The 27,500-nt window shown below is 48.9% G+C and overlaps 3 protein-coding genes and 1 non-coding gene across 5 annotated transcripts in view; all 4 read left to right on the forward strand.

Moving 5' to 3' along the window:
* Positions 1 to 19,196, forward strand: part of pik3c2a (phosphatidylinositol-4-phosphate 3-kinase, catalytic subunit type 2 alpha) — a 34,966-nt gene extending 15,770 nt beyond the window's left edge. For both annotated transcript variants that reach the window (XM_076140759.1, XM_076140760.1), the window contains exons 5-33: positions 3,121 to 3,241; positions 4,081 to 4,192; positions 4,620 to 4,699; positions 4,910 to 4,973; positions 5,740 to 5,886; positions 5,992 to 6,025; positions 6,103 to 6,343; positions 7,757 to 7,879; positions 8,433 to 8,600; positions 9,067 to 9,190; positions 9,289 to 9,431; positions 11,077 to 11,268; positions 11,418 to 11,511; positions 11,722 to 11,816; positions 11,906 to 12,086; positions 12,317 to 12,421; positions 13,040 to 13,132; positions 13,412 to 13,541; positions 13,700 to 13,836; positions 14,533 to 14,702; positions 14,873 to 15,029; positions 15,457 to 15,566; positions 15,676 to 15,883; positions 16,097 to 16,221; positions 16,333 to 16,450; positions 16,563 to 16,641; positions 16,723 to 16,829; positions 16,931 to 17,056; positions 17,203 to 19,196. In XM_076140759.1, the coding sequence (XP_075996874.1) occupies positions 3,121 to 3,241; positions 4,081 to 4,192; positions 4,620 to 4,699; positions 4,910 to 4,973; positions 5,740 to 5,886; positions 5,992 to 6,025; positions 6,103 to 6,343; positions 7,757 to 7,879; positions 8,433 to 8,600; positions 9,067 to 9,190; positions 9,289 to 9,431; positions 11,077 to 11,268; positions 11,418 to 11,511; positions 11,722 to 11,816; positions 11,906 to 12,086; positions 12,317 to 12,421; positions 13,040 to 13,132; positions 13,412 to 13,541; positions 13,700 to 13,836; positions 14,533 to 14,702; positions 14,873 to 15,029; positions 15,457 to 15,566; positions 15,676 to 15,883; positions 16,097 to 16,221; positions 16,333 to 16,450; positions 16,563 to 16,641; positions 16,723 to 16,829; positions 16,931 to 17,056; positions 17,203 to 17,385 (3,767 nt within the window). In that variant the 3' untranslated portion in view covers positions 17,386 to 19,196. The remainder of the gene's footprint in view (positions 1 to 3,120; positions 3,242 to 4,080; positions 4,193 to 4,619; positions 4,700 to 4,909; positions 4,974 to 5,739; positions 5,887 to 5,991; positions 6,026 to 6,102; positions 6,344 to 7,756; positions 7,880 to 8,432; positions 8,601 to 9,066; positions 9,191 to 9,288; positions 9,432 to 11,076; positions 11,269 to 11,417; positions 11,512 to 11,721; positions 11,817 to 11,905; positions 12,087 to 12,316; positions 12,422 to 13,039; positions 13,133 to 13,411; positions 13,542 to 13,699; positions 13,837 to 14,532; positions 14,703 to 14,872; positions 15,030 to 15,456; positions 15,567 to 15,675; positions 15,884 to 16,096; positions 16,222 to 16,332; positions 16,451 to 16,562; positions 16,642 to 16,722; positions 16,830 to 16,930; positions 17,057 to 17,202) is intronic.
* Positions 19,197 to 20,230: 1,034 nt separating this feature from the next.
* On the forward strand, positions 20,231 to 23,522 carry rps13 (ribosomal protein S13). Its single transcript, XM_076171384.1, has 6 exons — positions 20,231 to 20,310; positions 20,817 to 20,865; positions 20,952 to 21,030; positions 22,146 to 22,315; positions 22,867 to 22,967; positions 23,450 to 23,522. Exons 1-6 carry the CDS (start codon positions 20,288 to 20,290, stop codon positions 23,481 to 23,483), a joined length of 456 nt encoding a protein of 151 aa, XP_076027499.1. The 5' UTR covers positions 20,231 to 20,287; the 3' UTR covers positions 23,484 to 23,522.
* Positions 23,138 to 23,268, forward strand: LOC142990891 (small nucleolar RNA SNORA19). The gene has a single exon (XR_012960851.1). It is a non-coding gene; the product is annotated as a small nucleolar RNA SNORA19 (small nucleolar RNA).
* Positions 23,523 to 23,934: 412 nt separating the features above from the next.
* The window catches only part of LOC143016838 (uncharacterized), a 3,982-nt gene continuing 416 nt past the window's right edge, over positions 23,935 to 27,500 (forward strand). Inside the window, exons 1-3 of the mRNA XM_076171372.1 lie at positions 23,935 to 24,352; positions 25,052 to 26,319; positions 27,104 to 27,500. The exon at positions 27,104 to 27,500 is cut by the window's right edge and continues 416 nt beyond it. Of these exons, the coding sequence (XP_076027487.1) occupies positions 24,187 to 24,352; positions 25,052 to 26,319; positions 27,104 to 27,319 (1,650 nt within the window). The 5' untranslated portion in view covers positions 23,935 to 24,186 and the 3' untranslated portion in view covers positions 27,320 to 27,500. The remainder of the gene's footprint in view (positions 24,353 to 25,051; positions 26,320 to 27,103) is intronic.

Genomic DNA, 27,500 nt, shown 5'->3' on the forward strand with positions numbered 1-27,500 from the left:
TTACTCAAAGCAGAACGGACAGGTGAGAGGAGGAAGCACAGAGAGCCTCATCATCATCATCATCATCACATTTACTATTCTGGCAAACCGTAGCACTTTGCTTTTAACAGTGAGCGGCTCAGATTGCAGATAAGAGTGAAGGAGGAAACGGTGCTCACAGCTGCCAGACTCCTTCACACACACACACACACACACACACACAAACACACGCACACGCACACACTATATTTGTCTTTTTTCCCTGATGTGGGAAGTGCGTTACATTCCTTTTGCTCTCAACTATAGGTCTGTGCCCTCTGACCATGTTTGGCAAAAGAGGAGTGTTTGTGGAGTTCTTTCTTCTTGATGTTCAAGACACACACACACACACACACACACACACACACACACACACACTCACTCACTCACTCGCAGTTATTTCTGTTTGTGACAAATAATACTCCAAACAAATTTCACTATTGTCTGTCTGGACCTCATAAGGATGCTGTGTGTGTGTGTGTGTGTGTGTGTGTGTGTGTGTGTGTGTGTGTGTGTGTGTGTGTGTGTGTGTGTGTGTGTGTGTGTGTGTGTGTGTGTGTGTGTGTGTGTGTGTGTGTGTGTGTGTGTGTGTGTGTGTGTGTGTGTGTGTGTGTGTGTGTGTGTGTGTGTGTGTGTGTGTGTGTGTGGAACCTCTCAGGACTTTTATTTCCTTCTTTTCCTTGCATTACTTCCTAATCACACTTCCCTTGCTTCCCCTCATTAACTCTTCATTGCCCCTCTGTTACTTCCACTTCCCAGCGACTCGTGGACTCGTGGACTTCCTCCTTCATCTCGTGTTATATCTAGTTTGCTTTCCCCCCCCCCCGGTCCACTTCCTGTGTTGTCGGCAGCGTGTTGACCCACATAGTTAGGGTGTTTGGATTCCTGTGCTGTGGGGGACAAAGGGCCTCAGTTCAGCTCAGAGCAGGGACAGAAGACAGATATGGAGGAGAGGAATGAGCGCACACATTCTCCATCTCTCTCTCCATCTCTCGCCCATATGCTCTCCTGCGCGCTCTGTTTACATTCTCTCTCTTTTTCCCCGTCTCTCCCCCTCACTCTTGCTCTCCCACTTATCATATCTCCTTCCCCCCCGCTCCATTCTATCATCTCTTCCTCCTCCACCGCCATTTACTCACTAAAATGATACCTAAGAAACATTCTGCTCTCCTCTCTGTCCTACACCTCCTCCTCCTCCTCCTCCTCCTTGTTGCTTCTATATCTCGCTCTCTTCTTCTCCCTTCAGTTAAATTCACTCAGTATCACAAACAGTTCTCTCTTTGACTGTTGTTCTTCAGCGTAGGTGACTTACTCCTACTTCACATCTTATTTTTGGCAGCTTTTCAGCTAATTAGCATGAAATGTGTTGGCCAGCTTGACACCAGTGCCACCAGTGGGATTCTGCCTTTCCCCATTGTCTAGAGTGTGTGTGTGTGTGTGGGGGGGGAGGGGGGGGGGGGAGAGAGAAAAGAGGTCTGATTCTTCCAGGCCTTGGCCGTGAACAACGACGCTTCAGGGGATTCCTCACATACTGTGGGCCGAGGAGGGCAGATGGGACGATTGAGAGAGCAAAACGGAAAACAAAGGAGAGGAGAGGAGGGAAGGAGGGAGGAAAAAAGGAAGAATGGGGGGAAAAGACATCAATTGAAACTGTAGAAGGAGAGATTGATGGAGACAAGATGGTGCAGAGATAAAGTTGGAGGGAGAAAAGGAAACCAGTCGCTGCTGAGCTTCTGTGGACAAAGTTTACTACTTCATGTTTGTGTGAAGGAGGAGCTTAAGATGAAACTACAGGATTACACACTGGAGCCATGTCAGAGAGTTACAATCAAAGGTGAACTTTGTAACGGCTACAGCAGTTAGCGCGGGGATTTGATGCAACAGCTGGCGAGAGTGTACACACATACACACCCCATGCCACGCTGCCACCTTATTGGACGAGAGACCCACATCCAAATTAAGTGTTAGCTAAGGAATTGGGGTCGTTTAGCATTCTTCCTCCTGGTCCACATCGGTGTGTGTTTGTGTGGAGCGTCCCCTCCACATGTGTGTGTTTGTGTGGAGCGTCCCCTCTACATGTGTGTGTTTGTGTGGAGCGTCCCCTCCACATGTGTGTGTTTGTGTGGAGCGTCCCCTCTACATGTGTGTGTTTGTGTGGAGCGTCCCCTCCACATGTGTGATCCCTCCTGTCTGCAGAACCGACACACTGGGATCTCCCATCCCTGCCTCAGAGCGCTGCCAAAGCCAGGTGTGGCTACTATAATTGCTTTTTTATGAGAAACTCCACCCCATGTAAAGCCCCGACCTCCACCACACACACACACACACACACACACACACACACACGCGCCATGGTAAACCCAAGGCTAGTTGGTGTAAGCTGTAAGGAAAGACCTCCATTCCTCTGAAGGGTGGAGGCTTGTTATTACTGGAGCCAGGGGTGGTCTCCCTCCGTGTGTGTGTGTCTATTTGACTGTCTAGCCAATAACCTGTGTGTGTGTGTGTGTGTGCTTTGCCTGAAATGGAGCTCCTTAAGTGTGTGTATCTGTCTTTGTATCTGTGCACCTGTGTTTGCGTATCAGTAAGCTTAGACGTCTGTAGAAGCAGCCGGACACAGACGGATACAGAAAGGTACACAAACACCTGAGGGTGACCTCAAATCCACCCTCTTAATGTTACGCAATAAGCCAAAGGTCATCCCTTTGATTCAGATACAGGTTTGAATGAAGCGTGAGCCTTTCACAGTGTGACTGGATGGTGATGAGAAACTCCTACAAATGAAAGGTTGCAAGTTCAGTTCCCCCATCAGTGAACGTGTTTCTGTACCAGTCAGTGAGAGGAGACCCAACACATTCCTAACTTCACCACACAGAATGGAGTGATTCCTTTACAAACTGCTGACCCAGCAGATCTTATCTGGTGGGTGTAGTTGAGATGTGTCGTATGGTTCAGTCTCTCATATCTGTCTCCTTCTCTCCTCCTTCCCTTCTCTTTCACATTGCTCATTTTATGCCCATTAATCTCTCCCTCTCCCTCTCTCTCCTCCTGACCCTGCCTCCCTCTCTCTTCACCCCATCCCTCCTTCCCCTCCCCCCTCTCCAGTGAGCTCCCCCGTAGAGTTGTTGATCAGCCAGACCCTCTGCTGGGTCCACGACGATCTGGACCAGGTGGACTTTTCCAGCTACCTGCTGAAGGTCTGTGGGCAGGAGGAAGTGCTGCAGAAGTGAGTACACAGAGAAACACGACGTGTGTGTGTGTGTGTGTGTGTGTGTGTGTGTGTGTGTTTACATCGCTTTATATGATTCTCAAATAAACATACAAATACTGCCAGACTGTAAAGTAAACACAACCACAAGACCCCAAGATGCTTGCCTGCTGCTCTTTCTCTCTCCCTCTCCCTCTCTCTGTCTCTCCCTCTCTCTGTCTCTCTTTCTCTCTCCCTCTCCCTCTCTCTGTCTCTCTCTCTGTCTCTCTCTCTGTCTCTCTCTCCCTCTCCCTCTCCCTCTCTCTGTCTCTCTTTCTCTCTCCCTCTCTCTGTCTCTCTCTCTGTCTCTCTTTCTCTCTTCCTCTCCCTCTGTCTGTCTCTCTCTCTGTCTCTCTCTCCCTCTCCCTCTCCCTCTCTCTGTCTCTCTTTCTCTCTCCCTCTCCCTCTCTCTGTCTCTCTCTCTCCCTCTCCCTCTCCCTCTCTCTGTCTCTCTCTCTTTCTCTCTCCCTCTCCCTCTCTCTGTCTCTCTTTCTCTCTCTCTCTCCCTCTCCCTCTCCCTCTCTCTGTCTCTCCCTCTCATGTCTTCCTGTGTCTTTCTTCCTTTCTCTCCATCTTGGGGTCGACACTCGTCTACACTTGCACCGAGGCCGAGCGGATGTTTCTTTATCTCGCTCCTCGCCCACTTCTCCTACCGTGGAAATTCTTTGCCACTAATCTTGGCTGCATGTGAACACTTCCTCCCATGCCAGGACTTAAAGGGCCAGTGCATCAAAACCTTCAAAGTTCCATAAACTGCAGTATTTTCCACACAGCAGATGACAGATTAAAGTGTGTGACTCTGTGCCCTTGTGCCTCAGTAAACACAGCCTGGGCAGCCATGAGTACGTCCAGAACTGCAGGAAGTGGGAGAGCGAGATCCGCCTGCAGCTCCTGTCTCACTCCACCATGAGGAGGGACCTGGGACGCAGAGTGAGTCCCCCCGCTCCGCCACCGCCGACATTCATCTTCCTCTGTTGCATCTTTCATCATATTGATTTTTTTTGGTGCTTTTGTTGTTGTTTTAATGGGCTCATTATTTATGTGTGTATGTGTTCTGTACTGAGTGCATGCAGAGTAAATCTTCGGGCCTTTGAGAGCTCTGGAGACACAGCACAGGCACAGACGTCCACAAATCTCTACCATGGCCCAGGAGACACATTATTTATAGGATGAAGCTCCTTATTGTTAAAGATTCCATGTATTAAATCCTCTATCCTCTTCTCTGTGTTATTCATGAGCATGTTACACTTTTCCCACTGTCTGAAATGTTGGCAGAGACCTTTAACAGCACATGTTTATGGACTCAAGCAGTAAAGTTTGGCCACTTTGTTGATAAATCTTTGCTCTCTGTGCTCAGGCAGAAGATGACGGCTCTCACGTAGAGTTGGAGAAGCACCTGGGCCAGGTGGAGAGGCCCTTTAAGGAGAACCTCACCAGGTACGGAGCTCTGGAAGAGGAAAGAGAAGTTGTTGCCTTCACTTTTACTCGCTGTCTCCTCGTTTTCCTCCCTAAAGTATTAACAAGCTGATGGACAAGCCTGCATTAACTGATATGAACCTGCTTCAGCTCCGCCCTGATCTTCTCTGCACTGATAACCACAGACGAGGTCACGTGTCTCCATTTCTCTCTGTCCTCCTCCTCCTCCAGACAAGGCCTGGCCGACTACCTGGAGGGATATCACAACCAAGTCAACATCTGCCTACAGAATGAGGTAACGTGTGTGTGTGTGTGTGTGTGTGTGTGTGTGTGTGTGTGTGTGTGTGTGTGTGTGTGTGTGTGTGTGTGTGTGTGTGTGTGTGTGTGTGTGTGTGTGTGTGTGTGTGTGTGTGTGTGTGTGTGTGTGTGTGTGTGTGTGTGTGTGTGTGTGTGTGTGTGTGTGTGTGTGAGAGAGAACATCACCCCCGGTATTTCCTAGCTCCTTGTTCCTCCTGTGTGTGTGTGTGTGTGTCCCATCAAATTCTTCACACAGTAGTGCGAGTGGGCCGGGGGATTCCTGGAGGGTTTGCTTTCTAGAAATGGCACATCTGTTTTTCCAACCTGCCTGAGCAGTTGTGGAGTAATCTAATACAGACTGAATTAAGGCGGGGGGCGGGGGAATGGGGGGGCGGGGCTTCTCCAACTTTAAACTTGTGATAGCATCCAGTTTAACTTGAGTGAGGCACAGCAGAGCTCAGAGTGAACGTACAGCACAAGTGTGTTTATGTAAGCTCCAATTCTGGATTCTCTCTTTTTTTGGATGAATTGTTAGTTGTATCTTTCTTACAAAGGGCCTCTGCTCCGTGTGTTTGTTCTTCAGTCAAACAATGGCCTCATGCTGCTGCACAGTGTCTTTGTAGGAGATTGTTAAAACAAACTGAACACAAAAAGTACAGATCATAAAGAAACCCAGCGCACAACAGGCTGGTGTGAGCAGGTACAGAGTTATGTACAACACACCGAACCGCGCTCTGTGTGTGTGTGTGTGTGTGTGTATGCAGAGCACCCAGTACAAGACGGTGGATCGGGTGGTGCAGACGGTGAAGAACCTGTGCTGTGCCCTGGACGAGGTGGAGACGCAGCCCATCACCGAGGCTGTGAAGAGGCTGAAACGCTCCGTCAATCTGCCCAGGACACGCTCGCCTGAGGTGGGCCCTCAACACACACACACACACACACACACACACATGAAGACACACACACACATACACACACACGGATGGATGTATCAATAAGTCTGAAATATGTTACAGGTCGGGTCCACGTCATCTGGTGGAGCATCGAATGGTGAGTTAAGTCCCGCCCACCATCTTCACTATCCGCCCCCCGCCCCCCTCTCTGACCTTGACCTCTCACCCTCACAGGTCACTCTGGGCCCGTGGAGGAGTGCATGTCCCTGCTCACAACCGCCGTCTACGACCAGGCCAAGCTGTACCTGCGCTCCTTCTGCCCCCCGTCCTCCTCCTACAGCTCCACCGCCTCCAGCCGGCCCGCCGACGGGGACGCCGCCGAGGCCAGGAGCAGCAAAGAGGCCTCTGGCACCACCGACCACCTCCAGTTCACCCTGTTCGCCCTGCACGGCATCCCACCCAATTGGATCAACAGGTAAATACAGAATGAAGACAGCAGAGCCAGTAGTAGTAGTAGGCCCCTTGTTTGTGAGTGTGTGTGTGTGTGTGTGTGTGTGTGTGTGTGTGTCTCTCTCTGTGTCTCTCTCTCTCACAGCTGAGCGTTCTGCTGCATGTTACCACATCCGTCCCCTCTCTCCAAACCTTCACACTTGGTTCCCCCTCCCTATCATTTGCCTACGGTGTAATTAAGATCTTTATCCATGCATTTGTTCTTTCATCCTCTCCCACTGCCTCAGTGTTACTGCCTCCCACACACACACACACACGCTCAGATAATAGAGCACGATGGAACCAAAGATAAAGACTTCCTGCTGCACGTAGCGGCTCTGGGAGGCACTCGCATTTTCGATTTTGACTCTATTTTCACCAATTCTGTACAAAATGTCCTCTGTTTCTAAGTTATAGGAACACAGATAAACAGTAATGAAGTAGAACCTGAGCTGAATCTGCTCTGATCTCCTGTCTGTGATGGTGAAACGTTACTCCTCACTCTCCTGGGACCTGCTGTCACTAAACCACTGTCTTGTTTTTCCACAACCGGTGTCCGGTTTCACCCCGACTTTATCTCCTAAGTGCGTGTCTGGAACTGAGCTGAGGCACATTTTCCGTTCTCAGGGCCGTCGTGCCTCAGTGACCGCGAGCGCTGCACTTCTGCACACAAACCCTCCGCACGCTGCTCGGCCCCTGCTCGGGTCCTGGAACAGAGACTTTGATCATTTTTATCGGGTGAAAAAAGCTCCTGCACAGCGTTTACTTCACCTTCTATCACAGATTACGGTCTGAAACAAATGGCAGTTTCAAATAGCTTAGGGCCGTGAGAGGACGGCCGATTCAGACGGGCTGCAGTGCCGTCCTTGGTCGTCTTCTGGTTGAGCAGTGAGGCCCTCGTGAAGCGAGAGGAGCTGCTTAATAACAGGCCTATTTCCTCCTCCGGCTTCTATTCTGAGCCGGCGGCCAGCATTTCTGCAGCATTCCACACCTCCTAAACATATTTAGCTCATCACTACAGCGAGCCAGAGGGACACGGGCGAGTAGCGCTCCGGGCCTCGGCACGCTGACGAGGCGGAGCTGTTGGAGCGGTGGCGTAACACGAGCGGCGGCGTAACGAGTGTCTGAGTGTTTGTCGTTGTTGTGGCTCGTGTGTCCTCCATCTGGAGCCCCGGCGGTTGCCACGGCCACGGCGCTGCCAGCATATTGAGGCAGCGTGGAGCCGCCAGCACAGATGGCACTCGGCGATGGAGGAGGGAAAAGATGTTACTGACATCATCTCCCCATATGTAGGATCTGTAAATGAAACCACTCCAGTAAATACCGGACGCCACTCATCCCTTCAGACTTTATTACACCACTGAAGTCACTCTGAGCTTCTCTTCCTCTTCTGTTTCAGCTATGAGAAGTACTACCTGATGTGCGCCCTCACACACAATGGCAAGAGCCTGTTTAAACCGGTGCAGTCAAAGAGAGTCGGGACCTACAAGAACTTCTTCTACCACATCAAGTGGGACGAGATGTAAGTGAACATCGTGTCCTCCTCTTATCCTGTTGACCTGGCCTTTTGTCTCCTCTTATTGGGCCTTCCTATTGCTTTCCTCTCCTCTCCTCCTTTCCTCAACTTTGCTTTCCTCTCCTCTCCTCCTTTCTTGCACTTTCCTCTCCTCAACTTTCCTCTCCTCTCCTCTTTGCTTTCCTCTCCTCTCCTCATTTCCTCAATTTTGTATTCCTCTCCTCCTTTCCTCTCCTTTCTTCCACTTTCCTCTCCTCAACTTTGCGCTCCTCTCCTCCTTTCTTCCACTTTCCTCTCCTCAACTTTGCTCTCCTCTCCTCCTTCCTTCTGTTTCCTTTCCTCTCCTCTCTTCCTTTCCTCAACTTTGCTTTGCTCTCCTCTCCTCCTTTCTTCTGCTTTCTTCTCCTCTACTCTCCTCTCCTCTCCTCTCCTCTCCCCTCCTTTCCTCTCCTCTCCTTACAGAGCATTGTCCCTTTTCCCTCTTGGTACCATGTGACCAGATGCTCTTTGTCCTGTGCCGTCTTGTTTTCCTAACCCTCTCCTTCTTGCCCGTTCCCAGGATCAACTTCCCCATCGCGGTGGCCATCCTCCCTCTGGAGTCCATACTGAGCCTGTCTCTGTTCGGGGTCCTGAATCAGAGCGCCAGCGGCTCCCCAGACTCCAACAAGCAGAGGAAACCTCCAGAGCTGCTGGGCAAAGTCTCTATGGCGCTCTTTGACTTCAGACGGTGAGCAGAGAGGCTCGGGTTCACAGACGCTGAACTCGTGAGATTTCAGCAAACCTCTGGAAGATCACTTAGTTGGACAGATGTTTTTTTTCCAGACCAGCAGGTTGAAGTGATTTGATGAATGAATCAGTGACGTTTACCCTCAGCTCACTCTGCTGGAATGAAGTGTTCCACATTTCACACATTCACATCATTCACTGAGTGTGTTCCCTCAGCACACGCAGAGAGATCCAGAGTGATTCTCCCAGAATAAGATGGAAAAGAACTCCTAACAAAGCAGGAATGCAGACATTTAGTAGATTTTGAAAGCTGTCCCAACAAAACAACACATACATGCATCAGTACAGTCTGGGGACATCAGGGAGGAGCTCAGAGGGTCTCAGGATTTATCTGGGTGTGTTTTTCATTATGTTACTCACCTGTATGTATGTGTGTGTGTGTGTGTGTGTGTGTGTGTGTGTTGCAGGAAGCTTGCCAGGGACAGCCGGCTGCTGTGTCTCTGTACGTCTCCCCAGGCTGCTGCTGCTGCTGCCACTGCTGGTGCTGGAGGAAGCCGCAGGAGAGCGGCTGCCCAGAGGATCATACTCCAGGTGGGCAGGGGCTCTGCTCGTCTGCTGTATGTGATGATGATGATGATGAAGGTGTATTTACTGAGACATCCCCCTCCTGTTGTGCTTCTGACCTGCAGGTGGACTTCCCCAGCTCAGCCCTGGATGTGATGTATGTGGGACCCAGAGAGGCCCCCAGCCCGGAGCAGCACGCCCTGGAGGAGCTGGACCCTGACCTGAGACGCAAACTGGAGAAGATCTGCAGCCGAGCCTCCACCTTCGGGTAAGGGAGTGACCACAGAGTTCACCAACTCATTATCCATCTGCAGCAGTTACAATGTCATTAAAATCATAAACATGTTGTTGTCCCATCTATCTTTATGTGGATAAAGGAGTCCAGGGTTCCTCTGGATGCTCATGTTGCCTCTCCGTCTCTGAGCAGGAGTTTAACTCGGTGTGACTCAGGTCTTTCTCTCCAGTGTGTCCTAGTTTGGTGTGTGAACACAGCGTTGCTTTGTCGTGAGAACCTGATAACGCGGAGCACTCGCACCTGCGTCAGACAGGACGTGAGACGGCTTCACAGGAAGTGGATTCAACCTTTATGGTTTTCAGATTCAGCCGTCTGAAATGTCTCTTCTATCCTTTTATAGTGATATGGTGGAAACTGTGCAGACTGAGGTTTCTCTATTTACAAACGGGTCCATGGGAACAGAAGCTCCAGTTAAATCGATCTCCTGTGGCTCTTTGTTGGCTTCCCCCCTCTCAGACCACCCACAACCTGTCAGACCCTGTAGCTGTAGGAAGTGATGCCACCGCCTGCCAGCCTCACTTCCCCCATAAACGCCTGTATGTTGTCTGCTCTGGCCCAGCTGCTCACGCCACAGCTCCACGCTCTCTCACGCCTCCAGGCTGCTGCCTGCCGGACAAACCTCTGCCAAACCTCCATGAGTCTCACCCAGCACTTCAGCACAGAGCGCTCACTCATCGGCCTCTCACTGGCTTCACGCTGCCCTGCAAGTCTGCTTTCTCTCCCAATGCTCTCTTCCGTCGATTTAAACCGTGCTGGAATGTCTGGGTTAAAGGACGACGTCATGCATGATACCATGAACAACATACAACACACAGATGTTTTATTAAACCCAGGAGGAGAAATTCTCTATTCTCATTTATTAATGCACATTGGTTTTGGATTGAGTCCTTTTTTTCCCCGGACCTTGAGTCTAAAACCTTGTGGCATTGATGCATGTGAGCAGTTTGGAGTAAATGGATTCAAACATTCCAAACCACAGGTATGGTTCTTCAGGGACACGTCCTCCCTGAAGTCAGAGGAAATGTTGATGTTCCCCTGAATTCAGAGGACGTGAGGACGTGAGGCCGTGTGTGAGGTGAAGACATCAACATATCCACAACCAGGCTCAGCGCCTGCACTCTAAACTTTAAAGATTAAAGCACAAACAAGGAAGCAAGATGAGGGAATATCGGATTAGCCCCAGATGCTTAGTTTCCTGCTATGACTCAGCTGTGTGTCGGAGCTGCCAATGTCATGATATGAACACAGCTTATTTACCCAGCAAAGGTTCCAAACATTCCACTGGATCCAGGTTCAGATTCACCCTGAGTGTACCCGAGGGGACAGAATGTCTTTGTTTGTTCACTTTTCCTGCTCACATTCCAGTCACACGACCACCTGCGCCTCTGAAAGATAAGCCACGCCCCCAGGCCATCTACCTCACGTACATTTCAACCTGAAATATTTGTCTGCAGCTACTGAGTCCTCCTCTGTTTTGATCGTTACTGCGGGTCCTGCCAAGTAAACTCCTCATCTGGAGTCCAGTCAACATTTAGCTCCAAAGAAAGGAGGGTTCCCTTCCATCCTATCCTTCCTTCCATCCAGCCCCTCTCACCCGTCTCCTCCTCTCTCTCCTCAGGCTGAAGCGGCCCGATCACCAGCTCCTGTGGGACCACCACATGCACTGTAGGAAGGACCACCCCAGCAGCCTCCCTAAGGTGCTGGCCAGCGCGCCCAGCTGGGACTGGGCCAGCATGGCTCGGATCCACTCCCTGCTGCACCACTGGCCCCCGCTGCCCCCCGTCACCGCCCTGGAGCTGCTCGACTCTAAGTACGCACGGGGAACAGAACCGGGCCTGTGCACATCAGGCCCTGCAGATTTATGGATCAGCAAAGTCTGACTGCTTTGACAGCAACCTGACGTGTTGTTGCCTGCTTGATACTCTTTGTTTAGGCGTGTGTGTGTGTGTGTGTGTTTAGATTTGCAGATACAGAGGTGAGAACTGTGGCTGTTAGTTGGATCGCAAAGAGTAGTGACGATGAGCTGGCCGACTACCTGCCTCAACTAGTACAGGTACAGCTACACACACACACACGTACACACACTCACTTCTTCTGATGTGTGGTTACTGGGACTCACTTCCTCTCCGGCACATTCACCCTCTCACACTCATCCAGTCATACACAAACAGAAAACACACTTTCTCCTGTAATCAATCAACCCGTCTGTCACTCATTCATGTCACTCACCACTTCTCTCTCTCTCTCCTCCATCTGCTCCCAGGCGTTGAAGTTTGAGTGTCACCTAAAGAACGCGCTCGTCCTTTTCCTTCTGTCCAGAGCGCTGGGCAACATCAACATCGCCCACTACCTCTACTGGTGAGTCAGGAGGGATGACAACTAGGAGCAGTTATGGGTGAAAGCGTCCTTATTAAGTGATTTGGTGTGTGTGTGTGTGACGGCTGCAGGCTTCTGAGGGATGCAGTGCAGGATCCGGCCTGGGGCTGGCGTTACGAGCGGGTGCTGGGCGCCCTGCTGTGTCTGTGCGGCGGCCGGCTGAGAGCGGAGCTGGAGAAACAGACGCACCTGGTCACACTGCTGGGAGCTGTGGCCGAGAGGGTCCGGCAGGCTGGAGGGTCCGCTCGACAGGTGTGTGTGTGTGTGTGTGTGTGTGTGTGTGTGTGTGTGTGTGTGTGTGTGTGTGTGTGTGTGTGTGTGTGTGTGTGTGTGTGTGTGTGTGTGTGTGTGTGTGTGTGTGTGTGTGTGTGTGTGTGTGTGAGAGAGAGAGAGAAATTCCTTGATCATAGATGTGAAAAGTAGGGGGTAATAAGACTGTGGTGTGTGTGCTAATATGAATGTGTGTGTCTGTGTGTATCCAGGTGGCATTGCAGGAAGGCCTTGAAAATGTCCAGAACTTCTTCCAGAGAAACAGCTGCAGACTCCCTCTCAGCCCCAGTCTGGTGGCCAAGGAGCTGAACGTCAAGGTAACACACACCCACACACACACTCGTCCTTACTGGTGGAATCAGTCATCACAGTTAAAACTATGATGGTTGGGTCTACACAAACACAAACCCACAGAGAGCAGGATCCTCTGCTGAAACGTTTCAAAAAAGCATCAGACTTCTGGCTGAAGCTGCTCAGGAAAGGAGCTCATTACAACTGCAGCTTCTCCTAAATGTAAAACACATGTATGTGCTGTATATGTTCTGAAATCTCTCATGCAAATGTTCAGGCTGTTTACTAAAAGAGAGGCCCCCTAAGATCCTGCATGAAGGCTCAGACTGCAGCACCGCACCAACAGGCTCTGGGTTAGAGGCTGTGAAGCTTCAGCCAGGAATTAAATGTAAACCCTAATAACATTTAATGGAGGAGGTACTTCCTGCCACATCAGTGTGCATTCATCCACTGAATAGAGACGCATGTAAAGATCTGACATCTGTAAACATCACCTGTGAGAACAAAGTGTACAGCTAGGGAGATAAAGGAACAACACAGGTGAGATGCAGCTGCAACTTATCAGATGGAGTATTAAGGTGTATGTCTGTGTGTGTGTGTGTGTGTGTGTGTGTGTGTGTGTGTGTGTGTGTGTGTGTGTATAGGCCTGCTCCTTCTTCAACTCCAACGCAGTTCCACTGAAGCTGGCCCTGGTCAACGCTGATCCACTGGGAGAAGAGATCAATGTGATGTTCAAGGTATGAACACAGACACACACACACACAGACACACACACACACACACACACACACACACACACACAGACACACCACACATCACACGCATGCACACACAGTGGCAGTCCATTAGTTCACACTGGGGAGCTGAGCTCATCAGGTAGATTGGACCTGTTGTTTACATGGCTTACAGTTCAACCCTGCGCCCCCTGGTGGCAGAAGTGAAGTCCTACAGATGAAATGAAAAGTTCAGTGTATTGTTGTGTCATTTGTCCTTCTGTCCGTCTGTCTGCGTGTCAGGTGGGTGAAGACCTGCGTCAGGACATGCTGGCCCTTCAGATGATCCGTGTGATGGACCGCATCTGGCTGCAGGAGGGTCTGGACCTCCGCATCGTCAACTTCAAATGTATCTCTACTGGCAAAGACAAAGGTGAGAGGAGAACGCTGGCCCTCGTCTTCATCGGTCAACCTTAACAATACAAACAGAAGGCCTACAAGTACATAAAGCAACGACTGAGTCACACACATACTCGGATCCTCCCTCACAGAGCTGAGCAGTGTGTATGCATGTGTGTGTGTGTGTTCCAGGCATGGTTGAGCTGGTGCCGTCCTCCGACACCCTGAGAAAGATCCAGGTGGAGTACGGCGTCACCGGATCCTTCAAGGACAAACCGCTGGCTGAGTGGCTTCGCAAGTACAACCCAGCTGAGGACGAGTACGACAAGGTACACACACACACACACACACACACACACACACACACACACACACACACACACACACACACACACACACACACACACACACACACACTCACACACACTCACTCACTCACTCACTCACTCACACACACAAACACACACACACACACACACACACACACACACACACACACACACACACACACACACACACACACACACACACACACACACACACACACACGGCCGTAAACATGAACATGTTTCTTAAGTAGAAAGGGATGGAGTCCAGTCTTGTAGGACGACACACACGATGCAAATTTGACCTTTGAGCTTCAGCCACGCGTGTGAATTTCCATTTTCTGATGTCCAATGTTACAGTGTAAAAGAGTTTAGGGTAGAAAGACAACCTTTCATTCCCTTTGACTCTGCTGACGGTGATGTTTAACACCAGAAGCACAAAGTTCATGTCCTCTCACAGTTTACAACCGTTGTGGAAGTGCCTGACCTTTGACCCCTATAATCATGAAACCTTATGCTCGACTGACCCTTTCGGTTTGACCCTGTGCTCAAGCACCAACAGGGATAAACCTGTTAATAGTTACATGCTTTAACGGGCTTATATACAAAAGCATTTCCATAATTCCCCCGCTTGAATCACCTCTAATGCTTTATCACTGCACCCTTCTCTTCCTCCTCTTCCTCCTCTTCCCCCGTCAGGCCTCAGAGAACTTCATCTACTCGTGTGCCGGATGCTGCGTGGCCACGTACGTTCTGGGCATCTGTGACCGCCACAATGACAACATCATGCTGCGCTCCACCGGTCACATGTTTCACATCGACTTTGGGAAGTTCCTGGGCCACGCCCAGATGTTCGGCAGCTTTAAAAGGTACGGGTTGGGTCTGCTCTTCATCCTCTCTTTGTTTGTGTGACAATGTATGAACTAATCAGAGACTTTGTAGCATTTTCACACTGTTTAAGTCACTTCCCTAATATCTCTCCTCTCTTTGTTGGTGCCCTCCTCTGTCCCTGACCTTCATCCTTCTCCTTCCTCTCCAGGGACCGGGCTCCGTTCGTCCTGACCTCTGACATGGCGTACGTCATCAACGGGGGCGAGCGTCCCACCAGCCGCTTCCAGCTCTTCGTGGACTTGTGTTGCCAAGCTTACAACCTGATTCGCAAACACTCGGGCCTCTTCCTCAGCCTGCTCTCACTGGTGAGGCACAACACACAGATCCACACACACACACACACTGAGTTATCCATTAACACTGCAGTGATTTATACACACACATCAGTCTCCAGATTCCACGTGTCGCCGTGTGTGAGTGAGCTTCTGTTCTCTGTTCTCTCTTCATCTTCTTCTTCCTCTTCTTCGTCGCCTCCTTGTTTGTGCACCTGTGAGAGCTCTTGCCTCTTCCTAATAAATCCACACGCTTCCCTGTTGCCCTGGAAATGTCTGCGTGTGGAGCAGTGCGCCGCTTCCTGCTGTTGTTACAGATTCCTGCAGTTCGTTGCACTTTAGCTCTCCTCCATTTTGTCCACTTGTTATTCTCATTACAGTAAACTGCCACAAAATGGTCCCAGTTTGGTTCCATGATGATACAAGACTGTGTGTGTGTGTGTGTGTGTGTCTGTCCTAGATGACCTCATCAGGCCTCCCCGAGCTGACCGGCGCTCAGGACCTGAAGTACGTCTATGACGCCCTGCAGCCCCAAGACACCGACGCAGAGGCCACCATCTTCTTCACAAGGTAAACAAACGGGTCTCCCTACATCTGTCAGTCTGGAGAAGAGATGTCCTTCTGTTTAAGTGAGCTTAAGCCCTGTTGTTCCCCTCCTCTCTCTCCTTCCTCTCCCCAGGCTGATAGAGTCCAGTCTAGGCAGTGTGGCCACCAAGTTCAATTTCTTCATCCACAACCTCGCCCAGCTGCGATTCTCTGGTCTTCCAGCCAACGACGAGCCCATCCTGTCCTTCTCTCCGAGGACGTACACCCTGAAACAGGACGGCCGCATCGTCCACGCCTCCATCTTCTCCTTCCAGAAGAGATACAACCCTGATAAGCACTATGTGAGCCCCCCCACCCCAACCCCAGCACTGCTTTGTGTGTGTGTGTGTGTGTGTGTGTGTGTGTGTGTGTGTGTGTGTGTGTGTGTGTGTGTGTGTGTGTGTGTGTGTGTGTGTGTGTGTGTGTGTGTGTGTGTGTGTGTGTGTGTGTGTGTGTGTGTGTGTGTGTGTGAAGACTGTTTCTTGATCTTCTGCCTCTTTGTCCCGGCCGTGCAGACCTATGTGCTGAGGATCCTGAGGGATGGACAGAATGAGCCCCAGTTTCTCTTCCGCACCTTCGATGAGTTCCTGGAGCTCCACAACAAACTCACCATCCTCTTCCCCCTGTGGAAGCTGCCCAGGTGAGGAAGATCCTTCTCCTGACTCCACTTCAGTCCTGCAGCCTGGAGGAGAGACCGATCCCATCCTGGGCTGTGAAACTAAACGGGCCTTTGCTTTCTCTTACCCTCCAGTTTCCAAAACAAAATGGTGCTGGGTCGCACCCACATCAAAGAGGTGGCAGCCAAGAGGAAGCTGGAGCTCAACAACTATGTTCACAACCTGATGAGGAGCTCCACAGAGGTCACCCAGGTACAAACCACTTCAGTCTGTGTACTGTTTATTTAACATGGAGAGCAATAATAAGTCTTACAGGGACGATGGGAGATCAGAACACTTGTATTGATCGCTTGTGTCTTTCTAGTGTGACCTGGTCTACACCTTCTTTCATCCGATTGCACGGGACGACAAGACAGACGGCGAGTCTCTGCCCAAACAGCCAGGTAGATAACAGGACAGGAGGTATTTAAAGCTGTTAGTTTGAGTTGTGTGCTTCCATGAATGTAATGTGTTTGACTCTGCAGAGCCGCCACTCAGTCCCACCTCAGGTCGGGTGGAAGGGGAAGTGAAGCTCTCCATCTCCTACAGGAACAGCACGCTCTTCATCATGGTCATGCACATCCGGGACCTGGTGAGCCCGACGATGACAAAACCATGAGAATATGACTGTTACTCTGTCACACACTGTTCAATCTGTACCTAAATGAATCTGTACGCTTTACTCCAAATCAGGTTTCTGAAGAAGGAACAGATCCGAACCCATATGTGAAAACCTACCTGCTTCCAGATCCACACAAGACGTCCAAACGCAAGACAAAGATCTCCAGGAAAACCAGGAATCCTACTTTCAATGAGATGGTGAGGAAATACTGACATGGATGACGTTTGTTTACATGAAGTCAGAGCGCTAGAAGTCTGTGAACCCATAACAGACTCTAGCTTTTCCTGTCATCTTAAGGTTGTTAAACAGACTTAAATGTGTGCTCTGGTCTCTTCCTCCTCAGCTGGTATACAGTGGCTACAGCAAGGAGACCCTGGGCCTGCGGGAGCTGCAACTGAGCGTGCTCAGCGCCGAGTCACTGCGAGAGAACTACTACCTGGGCGGCATCACGCTCAGACTCAAAGACTTTGACCTCAGCAAGGAGACGGTCAAGTGGTACAAACTCACGGCCGTCCCTTACTTCTAAGCCCACGCCTGCTTCCTCCCGAATGTGGGAACGACTCCGCCCCTCCAGGGAAATGCTGCATTCACATCACACGGAGGAAAAGCAGGAGATACTTGAAAAACAAACAGGTCACCTCAGCTTTCAGGTGGTGGATCGGACTGCAGGAGCCTGCGGTCGGGGCCGGACTATGATTTCTCTCGACTTCCTGATTTCTGTCATCAACATAACGGAGACATTTGAAGTAACAAGAGGCCTATTTTCACTTCAGATAGACTAAATGGACAGTGTTCATTACATTAAACGTTGTAAAGTACAACCTTTCATTCGCATAAGCAACTACTCTCCAGGTTTGGCTTTGTTGCTTGACATTGCAGTTGCTGGTTTGCTGAAAAAAACACAAACTAAACGATGTCACTAAGTGCATGAGTTATGATTTGAAGAGCTAGGGAGCTTCCTGAGTCTGCAGAGAACTTCCTGTGTGGCTTTCTTTCCAGCTCCGAACAAGGGTGAACCCGTTGATGTCATTGCTTGTAACTGTCATGACGTTCCTCCCATATGGCCACGCCCTCAAAGGACAGACGCTGGCCACGCCCTCTAAGGGGAGCCGGACAGACCCTGGCCACGCCCTCTAAGGGGAGCCGGACAGACGCCTTCACTCCAGCCTTTTCTATTCCTCTCCTCTTCTTTTACTAATCAAAGATTGTTTATGTGACAAACAATCTCCACTTATTTTGTCTCTCTTTCCTAAACTGTAACGAGAGCTGTAATGTTTTGTACATTTTGATATTAGAGGACCAAACGGCTTACTTTCAGAAGAGTATATATAGATTGACACATTTATTTTTAAGGAATAGAAGGGAGGTGATTTTTAAATGTTCATTGTTTTTTTTTTCTACATAGACGAATAGGGGGCATCAGGGTTTCCTGCTTTCACTGCAGTCATTAATGGGTTAAGTCTTTGTCCTCCAAACCCGAGTCCAGGATCTCAATAGTGACCTTATGATTCCCCATATGTGCCAAACAAGCGAGAAGGACGGCAGATCAAACCCCTCTGAGCTGAATGAGGAATTCATCCGCTCACCATCGGCCTTATTCATCCATGTTTGATTAACAATGTGGCTTGGCCTTATTAAAGAAAACAAGACTTTCTATGTCATAGCATCATCTGGTGCCTGGCTGACATGTGGAGGGTTTTTAGGACCAGTGGATTTGGAGCGCGCACACACACACACACACACACACACGCACACGCACGTACACACGCACACGCACACGCACGCACACACGCACAGGCTACCTGGTCTTTCTTCGACGGCATTACTTGACTGTTTTCACACCTTAACAGGAATTTGTATCAGAAGCTTTGTAGAAGCTCTTGTGGGTGCTGTGGATGCGGAGGTTGTAATTGCCTGACCGCACTGATCTCACTGTAAGCTGGTCCGTTTCTCCCTCAGCAGGTTTAGAAGCACAGTTTGAACATTAGAAGCACAGTTTATCTTCTGCGGTCTGGACACGAGGCTCATTTTCATTCACAGTGCCTTCAGAAGCTGGGATGAAACCACCATGAGTTCACTGGGTCAATGATTAGCAATAAGGTCAACTGCCTTTGCTGTCCAGATTGAGCTTCATTTGATGTTTATAGTGAGATAAATCTGAATAGTGATGGAATGTCAGGCTGGCTGAACTCGGATCAGTGATGGAAAGGCAACGTCAACTTAAACCAGAGGCAACTTTACAAAAAGGGAACAAGATCCTGAGCAGGAGATGGGAAGCCTTCCTCTCTTCTATCTAACTACCAATCTAAAGATGTCTAATAAAGAAATTGAGATGAATTAATGTGGATTTCTTTGATTAATGAGAACATCTACGAGACAATAGTGATCTAAGAGCAACACTCACAGCATAAGTACGACTTGATCCACTCTTTTAATGACTGTAACTAGCAGAGTTTGTATTAACATGGCCAGTTATTTATTCTTAATTGGTTACCTTTAACCTGAATGGATCAGTGTGTACTGTAATCCCTCTTTCCTAAAGCACATTAAATGTTTTTGGAACAAATCTGTGTTAAATCGTGTTTTGTTGGATTTATGATCAATCATCACACTTTACCCTCTCACACACACATCATGTCAGAGGGGTAGAGACCTCTGCTGCGCCCCAGTGCTCATCAGAAGGACTACAGTAGGTGTGTTTTAGGGCCTCTCAGAAAAAATGACCAAAACAAGGTAAACCTTTCACATTTGTCATATTACATAGATTCACAAACATGTGGCAAGACATTCAGCAGGAGTCTGAGGTGGGGAGGAGATGTGTAAGATCAAGGAAAGGGTTAAAAGGGAGTCATGGGAGAAGGAAGAAGAGAATGAGGAGAGACTGAAGGGGCATTCTGATTTTCTCTCTCTCTGGCCTTACTTTGGAACGACCTGCCAACCTTACCTTATAAACTGTAATACACTGAATTAAATGAAAAGTGATAAAATTCCTCTTCAAATTTCTTTGTCTGATTTATTTTATTTCATTTTATTTATTTTTGTATTGTACATTTAAATCATTTAAATACATTTTTCTTGTTTCTTTCTTTTCTTTTTTCATTTAATTTAATTTTTTTTTTTTTGTTTGATGATTGACTGATTTGCAAACAATCAGCATGGGACTCTATATGATATGAGTTTTATTGTTATCAAAAACTTAAGTAAATAAGGAATTATAAGACGTAAATGAATCGCAATTACAATTACAATTCATATCTAAATGTATTTCATATTTTCCGCTCCATGTTTTTTTTTTTTTTACAGTCCGCTTGTAACCTGAACGTACATCGACGTAAAAAAACGTATCGTGCGTCTTTACGTCATTTCCGACGCAGGCGCAAAAGAACCTTTTCCGTCGCGTGTACGGCCTCTCTTCCTCTACCGCCATCATGGGTCGCATGCACGCTCCCGGGTAATCTTGCCTTTTCTCTTATAAAGTTACTATTTAACCACGGAAAACGAGCTTTAACGGTGCAATGTTACTTCTTAACACGTTATAAACGACCGACAGTCGAATTCAGTCCTTTAATCCCGGCGTGAATCTTGAAAATTGATAAAGAAAAGTCACCCCGTCGTCTCGACAGCCATCACTGCTAGCATTAGCCGCCATTAGCACCGTCTTTGCCGCTTGGCTCTTGTTTCCTTTTGCCAGCGTTCTGCTTGACATCCGCAGCTTGAATGTGCCAATTCTGTCTCATACGTGTTACAGGAATAGTCAGACTAATGGCAGTGCAAGAAGTTGACATTGGAGTATTTTATTGTGTAGTTGTCTCGTTTGAAGCTGCCGTCAGTCGGCCCAAGTTCTCAGATGCTAACAGTCCATGTTGTTCAGTATTGATTCATGTCGGCGACTTTGCTTCATTTGTTTCCTGCTGATGTGTTGCATTTCTAACCGGCCGTGTTTTCCTCTCCCTACAGAAAGGGCTTGTCCCAGTCAGCTCTGCCTTACAGGCGCAGCGTCCCCACTGTGAGTACACCGAGGATCCGCTCCTCACAGCCATGATGAGTCCATGTGGTCGCTCTGTTCGTGTCTAAACTTTGTTCTCTCTGCAGTGGCTGAAGCTCACACCCGATGATGTCAAAGAGCAGATCTTCAAGCTGGCCAAGAAGGGCCTGACCCCTTCCCAGATCGGTGAGTGTGGCTTTATCCAGACTCAGACCCACCTGGAGTCATAGTTCATAGTTTGAGACTTATGTTAAGGTTTAGACTCAGTGAATTATATTAATGCTATGAAACCGTTTGTACAACACTGTGGCAGTGTCATGATCCACATTTTAAACTCAAAATGCCTGAATATGATATACTAATATACTGTTGACACATGTAACAGTTATGTCAGACTAGAGATGGCATAAATACAAAACATGTAAATGAACCGTACTTCCACAGTATCAAAGCGACCTCACATTCACTCATTCATACTCTGAATGCAGCAGCAAACCATCCAACAAGCCAACCTGCACACCAGGAGCAGGCTGGGTTTCAGTGTCTTAAACCTCAAGAAAACTTCTGCTCTTTAGGACGAGCCTGCAATCAGACCAGGGACCTCTGATCCCTGCAGGACCTCATACCATCACGCCCCATGTGTAGTTACCAGACTGTAGGCCTTGATTTAACTTTTTAGTGGGAAAGAAATGTACTGCTATTTTCTGACCACTGTTAACTTCTAGTCTGTATATTTTCAGCCTGACCTCTTAAATGTCTTAAAAGTATTGAATGTCTCAACCTGATGTAAACTTGAATTGTTTCATGTATTGCTGCTCAAATACCTATTCAGTCAACGACCCTTCACTTGAAAGATTACTGCCTGGGACAGCCAACAGCATAAATAGGCTTATTATACAATGGAGACTTTCACAGATTTCTCCAACTTATTTAACTTCAAAAGCATTTGGTTTTTAAATTGAAACTGGAGAAATCGCTCCTGCCCTGTAGTCTGTCATATAGACGAGTTAATCACATGCTGGTAGCAGTCTGAATAATTCTATGGTAATTGCAAGTCAGTGAATTCTATTCATGTGAAGCTATTGGCCCCCTATTGGCTCATTTTGGTCATCATGTACACTACTGCATGCTGGAGGGGCCAAGGAGCACAGCCAGCAGACGAGGCTTATGATTGAATTGATAGGCATATGAATCAGGAAAATGACTGCCCAGTGTGTTCTGCTACATGGAAGCTACTGTTAACATTAAAGTGATGTCACTACACTGTTGGATTCTGAACGTTGCCGTCTGTGCCTCTGCAGGTGTGATCCTGAGGGATTCTCATGGTGTGGCCCAGGTGCGTTTTGTCACTGGCAACAAGATCCTGAGGATCCTGAAGTCCAAGGGTCTGGCCCCAGATCTGCCTGAGGATCTCTACCACCTTATCAAGAAAGCTGTGGCTGTCAGGAAGCATCTGGAGAGGAACAGAAAGGTACAAGAGTCTCACCTGACAGCAGGCTGACATTGTACTAAACAAGTCATTGGACATTCAATGTTTTTGTTTCATTGAGCTTTAGATCTTGAATTTCAATATAAAAGTGCTTAGAAATTGTTGGCCACTAGAGGGCAGAAGAGTTCTACACATTCTCAGCTTGTGACTGCATTTCTTTATTTTAGCCCTGGCTGGTTGTGACTAATGTGTAAGCAGTGACACAATCAGCACAGACATAAGGACAAAGCTTCAGTTATTCAGTTTGTTCTTAATATTCTGGTCTCAGCAGCCGCTTGCTTAATTGGTCTTCCTGTGCTGTTTTCACTGGGCTGGTAGTGTGTGTGTGTGTGATATGAGCTGTTATCAGCCCCAACAACCTTTTGCACCAGCGGGTCCTGTTGCTGGGTACCGCCTTAAGGATAATGAGGGTTAATAGTTGATGTGTCCTTGGTATATGCAGTTCATCTGGGTTCTTATTGAACAAAGCTAAGCGCCCACATTTCACTATTTGGGACACTTCACACCTGTAACGTGTTGTATTTTGTCTGCAGGACAAAGATGCTAAGTTCCGCCTGATTCTCATCGAGAGCAGGATCCACAGGCTGGCCCGTTACTACAAGACCAAGAGAGTACTGGCCCCCAACTGGAAATAGTACGTATGGGTTAGGCTTTGGAAAGTGACGCAACACCTGTCATGATAACTGGGCAGATTTCCTATTTTACTAGAAATACTTGAAGTTACGATATGTAAAATGCAACGCTACATCTAAAATTCCTCTTTTGTAAATCAGAGATAGTACCAGGCTTATACATGGATGGGAAATGCACAATTCATTGTCTGGCTCTTTCCTTTTTTAAGAGCTGGGATATTTCTGTTGTGCCAGAGAAATGTTGGAGGTAAATTAGCAGAGAGGCGACGCTGTGCCTCCTCTGCCAGTCCCCTTCGTACAGTCGCATCAAAGAGTCTGGAAAACCATCTGACCTGCCTGTTGTGTACTCGATTTATTTGTAGAGCTTAGAATCATTTAATCTTAACTGCTTAGTGTAAACCTTTAAAAGGAGTGTTGGTTGCCCAGTGGTTAGCAAACCAAACACACACCACATCTCTAATTGTCTCTCTCCCTCTGTTTACAGCGAGTCCTCTACAGCTTCTGCTCTGGTGGCATAAACTCTGCTTTTGGATAAATAAACACAACATTAAATTGGACATTATTCTGTTGTCATTTATTTGTACATACACTTGAAATCTTGGCTATTTATTTAAACATTTAACATTTATTTGTTTTGACTAAATTATGGTTGGAAAATTATTATGGTGACGTGAAATTGTACCTTTAAAAGAAAAAAGTACCTTTTGGAAAAATATATTGCTTTTCATTTTCTGTTTTTAAAACACAACTTTCGCTAATCAATCATTCAAAGTCAAGTAAAGTGAACGTCAGCTCTCAAAGAAACTTTCCCATGTTTGGGAAATTACGAGCACTTTCTCCGCGTCACGTTTTCCACGTAACGTGAGGGCGTGGCCCGTGTCGAAGGGGCGGGCGGTGATTTGAGTGAGCGCCTCCTTGTCCAATCACAGCGCAGGACGACGTCACTGGCTGTTTGTTTTAAAGCTCGTGTTGTAACAGGCAGACATCGCATTTCACTCAAACGACTAAGACGAAACAACACAGAAAAAATGGAGAAAGCGCTCGCGAACATTTGACGAAGGAGACCGAAATCGGAACACAACCACCCGGAAAATGAAGCGACAACACCCCGCCGCATACCCGTCACTGACAAATACGCGAAGTCTGTTGGTTTTCGACGAGGAATATCAGAATACGTGAGGAGCGTTCTTGTCGTTCTCGGAGAAGGTGAAGGAGGGAAACATGGCTCCCAGTGTTGTTGGCTCCGTGAGGGCTGCGGACCAGACTGCGATGGAGAGGTTCGGCAGCGGAGGAATGGCACTTCTGCCTTGGACCAAACAGATGTTGACCGTGCTTTGGGAACAGCTCCGGTTGTTGGTGCAGGTCATTTACTACACCTTCGTGTCAGGTACGAGTCTCTATCTCCCTCGGTTCCTTATCAGCTCCTTCATAGCGTCCTTGTTCGCTTCCTTGTTCCCTGTGACAACGTTGAACTGTTTTAATGCGTTCAATGACCAGATAAGCAAAGTGAGAAATGGGTTGATAAAAGCGACCTAATCAGCACTAAATATTCCGGTCGCGTAGCATTCTCAGTATTCGCACTTTGACATCGCGTTCTGCCGGTGAATGTACTTCCCCATGTTTCGTGCTGACGCCTTTAAAATGCCTGTGAGTAACAAGAAATAGTATAACAAGAAGTCACTGTATGTGTTTACCATGAGTCACGTTTGATGTCCATGTAAGAGACGAGACGAGCTCTGTGGTTGAGATATGGTAAAGTTTAAAATGTATAAATGAAGCTACATCGTTGTGAAGTTTTCAACCCATAAATATAAAGCATAGTATTCCTTATTAAATTCGTTTTAGTTTAGTAAGGAACTGTGGTTCTCGGGTTCTTTGTTCAAATTATTTTTTTAAGTTGCTTAACGGCTTTCCTGATGGACTTACTCACTTTAGTTTTAAATTATTTAGCTGCTCTGTTGCCCTCAGAGGTCCAACAGGAGATAGGTTCATTGCCATTTTCAGTTTCCTCTCAGTGTCTCATAGTGAAACCTTCCTGCTCTCTAAGCTGAATGTTGTTTTGACTCTCTCCGTCTGTGATGTTTAGTTTTCCAGATGTTCAGGTTTGAAGTTCACGTGAGGATCACAGACGAGACGGGTCAGCACATCAACATGGCCACGGCCACAAACCCCACCGAGTCCTTCCTGTTCTCTTCCTTATTTGACGGCGATAACGGAGTCATGGTTGGCGGTTCGAATCCCCTCTCGAATTTCTGCGGCGAAGTCGGCGACCCTTTCCCAGGGACGTCCACCGCCGAGGCCCTGCTGTCCAGTCTGCGCGCTGACGACCTGTGCTGCGGGCTGGTGGACGACTTTGTCTCCAGGACAGGCGGCAAAGACGACGGCATCTTCCTCGGTCACCAATCCAACTGGAAAATGGGTTTCCCCGGCGACTGGAACATCTTTGTGTCGAGCACCGACGGCCCGGCTGCGGAGAAAGACAAAGTTTTCAATCAAGACATTTCTGAAGAGGAGAGGAGCTTCACCTGGAGTAGCGAGGAAGACCAGAACATCGTAGAGTTCGACAGCGAGGAGAGCAAAGCACTGTGGGAGTCTCTGTCCAAGTCCAGTGATCCGTACAACCCCTTCTTCTTCTCTGCCTGTATTTCAACAAACACCAACATGGGCAAAAGTAAGAGCGAGGCGAGGGACAGCAGCGACACCGACGGCGTCCCTGTGAGTAAGACGGACCAGGACCTCCTCGGGCCTCGAGGCCTGAACGCCCTGGTCAGTCGCTCTGACAGCGAGAGCAGCTGGGGAAGCTCAGACGGGTCGAGCGCCGACCTGGACAAAGAGGAGAACGAGAGGCTGTGGGAGTTCTTCAGCTGTGCAGAAGATCCGTACAACCCCATGTGCTTCACCGCCGCCACGCTCAGCAGCGCCTCACCTCACACAACCACGACCACAACGCCTCACAGCCTCAGGCCCCAGCACGCCTCACTCCCCGCCCCCTCCTCCAGGTCAGACACAGACACAGAGGAGAGGGAGAGCAGCGTCGCTCCGTCTGAAGACGACGAGGAGGAGCATCTGTGGAAGTCCCTCTGCCAGAGCAACGACCCGTACCACCCCCTCAACTTTAGAGCCCATCTCCAAAGCTCCCCGGCAACCACACAAAGCCCACCCGCCCGTGACCCGAACCCCCACGCAGCGACGCCCGCAAGAGTCACACCCACCAAACCCGCTCTGCCAGAGCGACGGATCAAGCGCCACACACACCGGGACCAAACACTCCGGCCCTGGAGAAGACCGGCCCGTCCATCTGAGACGGCTCCCAGAGAGACCAAGAGACATCAGGCAGGAGGCGACCAGAGAAAGGTGATTATGATCAACCACCCAGCACTTACACACACACAGGATGTGACAGAGCAGACAGAGCTCAACACCGCTCCATAACATTATAAATACACTGAGTCATGTTCTTATGTCTGGAGGAGGACTCAGACTCGGTGCTGACCAAGTCTCCACTCATCTGTTGTGTGTGTGTGTGTGTGTGTGTGTGTGTGTGTGTGTGTGTGTGTGTGTGTGTGTGTGTGTGTGTGTGTGTGTGTGTGTGTGTGTGTGTGTGTGTGTGTGTGTGTGTGGCCACACAGTGAACGCTGTGTTCAGGCGACTTGTTGTGCCGTCGTCTGGCAACCGCGGGTGTTGTCATGACTAAGCGGGTCACGTGACTCCGAGTCAGCAGAGACTTCACTTCCACACGGACTAATTTAAGTTGCCACAGAGTCGCAAACTCTGTTGGACCCTCCTCTCTGTGTGACATCATCATGAAGCCTCAGGCAGAAGAGCAATGGGACAGAGAGGAGAAGAACTGAGGAGGGTTGGGAAAGTCTGTGGTTGAACTCGAGGGTTACAGCTCTAAAAACAGTGTGAGGGTCGGCTCATGAGGTCCTGAGTCTGTGTGTGTGTGTGTGTGTGTGTGAGGGTTCTCAGGTCTCCAGGTCCTGGTTCACCCTCTGAGGCTTAACTTCAGATTGTGTAACATTTTATAAAGGTCATAAGTCAGTCAGAGGCAGATTGACTCCCTGTAGTGACTCCATCATCGGAACATCACTGTTAGAGTCACGACCGTGTTTAACAGATTTGTTTCTCTGTATTCCAGGTGAGCTTCTCTCCTCTGGTCCAGGTCCATGTGATGCGCTCCTGGCCCTTCGCCCGCCAGGCGTCACGCAAAGGACAGTGGGAAGAGATGGCACGGGACCGGGACCGCTTCAAAAGGCGAATCCAGGAGGCGGAGCGCAGCGTGGGTCCCTGCCTAAGCCCCGCCCACAGGGACAGGACGAGGGCTCGGCCCCACGCCGCCATCTGCCAACACTGAACCTGCTTTATTTCCTCTTTGGATGAAGACCTGCGATTGGTTGCAATGCAACAGTGACTTAGGCCAAGTAGAAGTGTAATTAGGCCGACCCGGTGTAAAGTGGATCAACCTTGTACCTCAGAAGGTTATACTCTGTGTGACTCTTGCACTGACTGACACTTTGTTCTATTAACCTCAGCGT

Source organism: Genypterus blacodes, unplaced genomic scaffold (assembly GCF_046128005.1).
Source record: "Genypterus blacodes isolate CSIRO-AG114 ecotype Tasmania unplaced genomic scaffold, CSIRO-AGI_Gbla_v1 ptg000015l_1, whole genome shotgun sequence".
In the NCBI taxonomy this organism is placed as follows: Eukaryota; Metazoa; Chordata; class Actinopteri; order Ophidiiformes; family Ophidiidae; genus Genypterus; species Genypterus blacodes.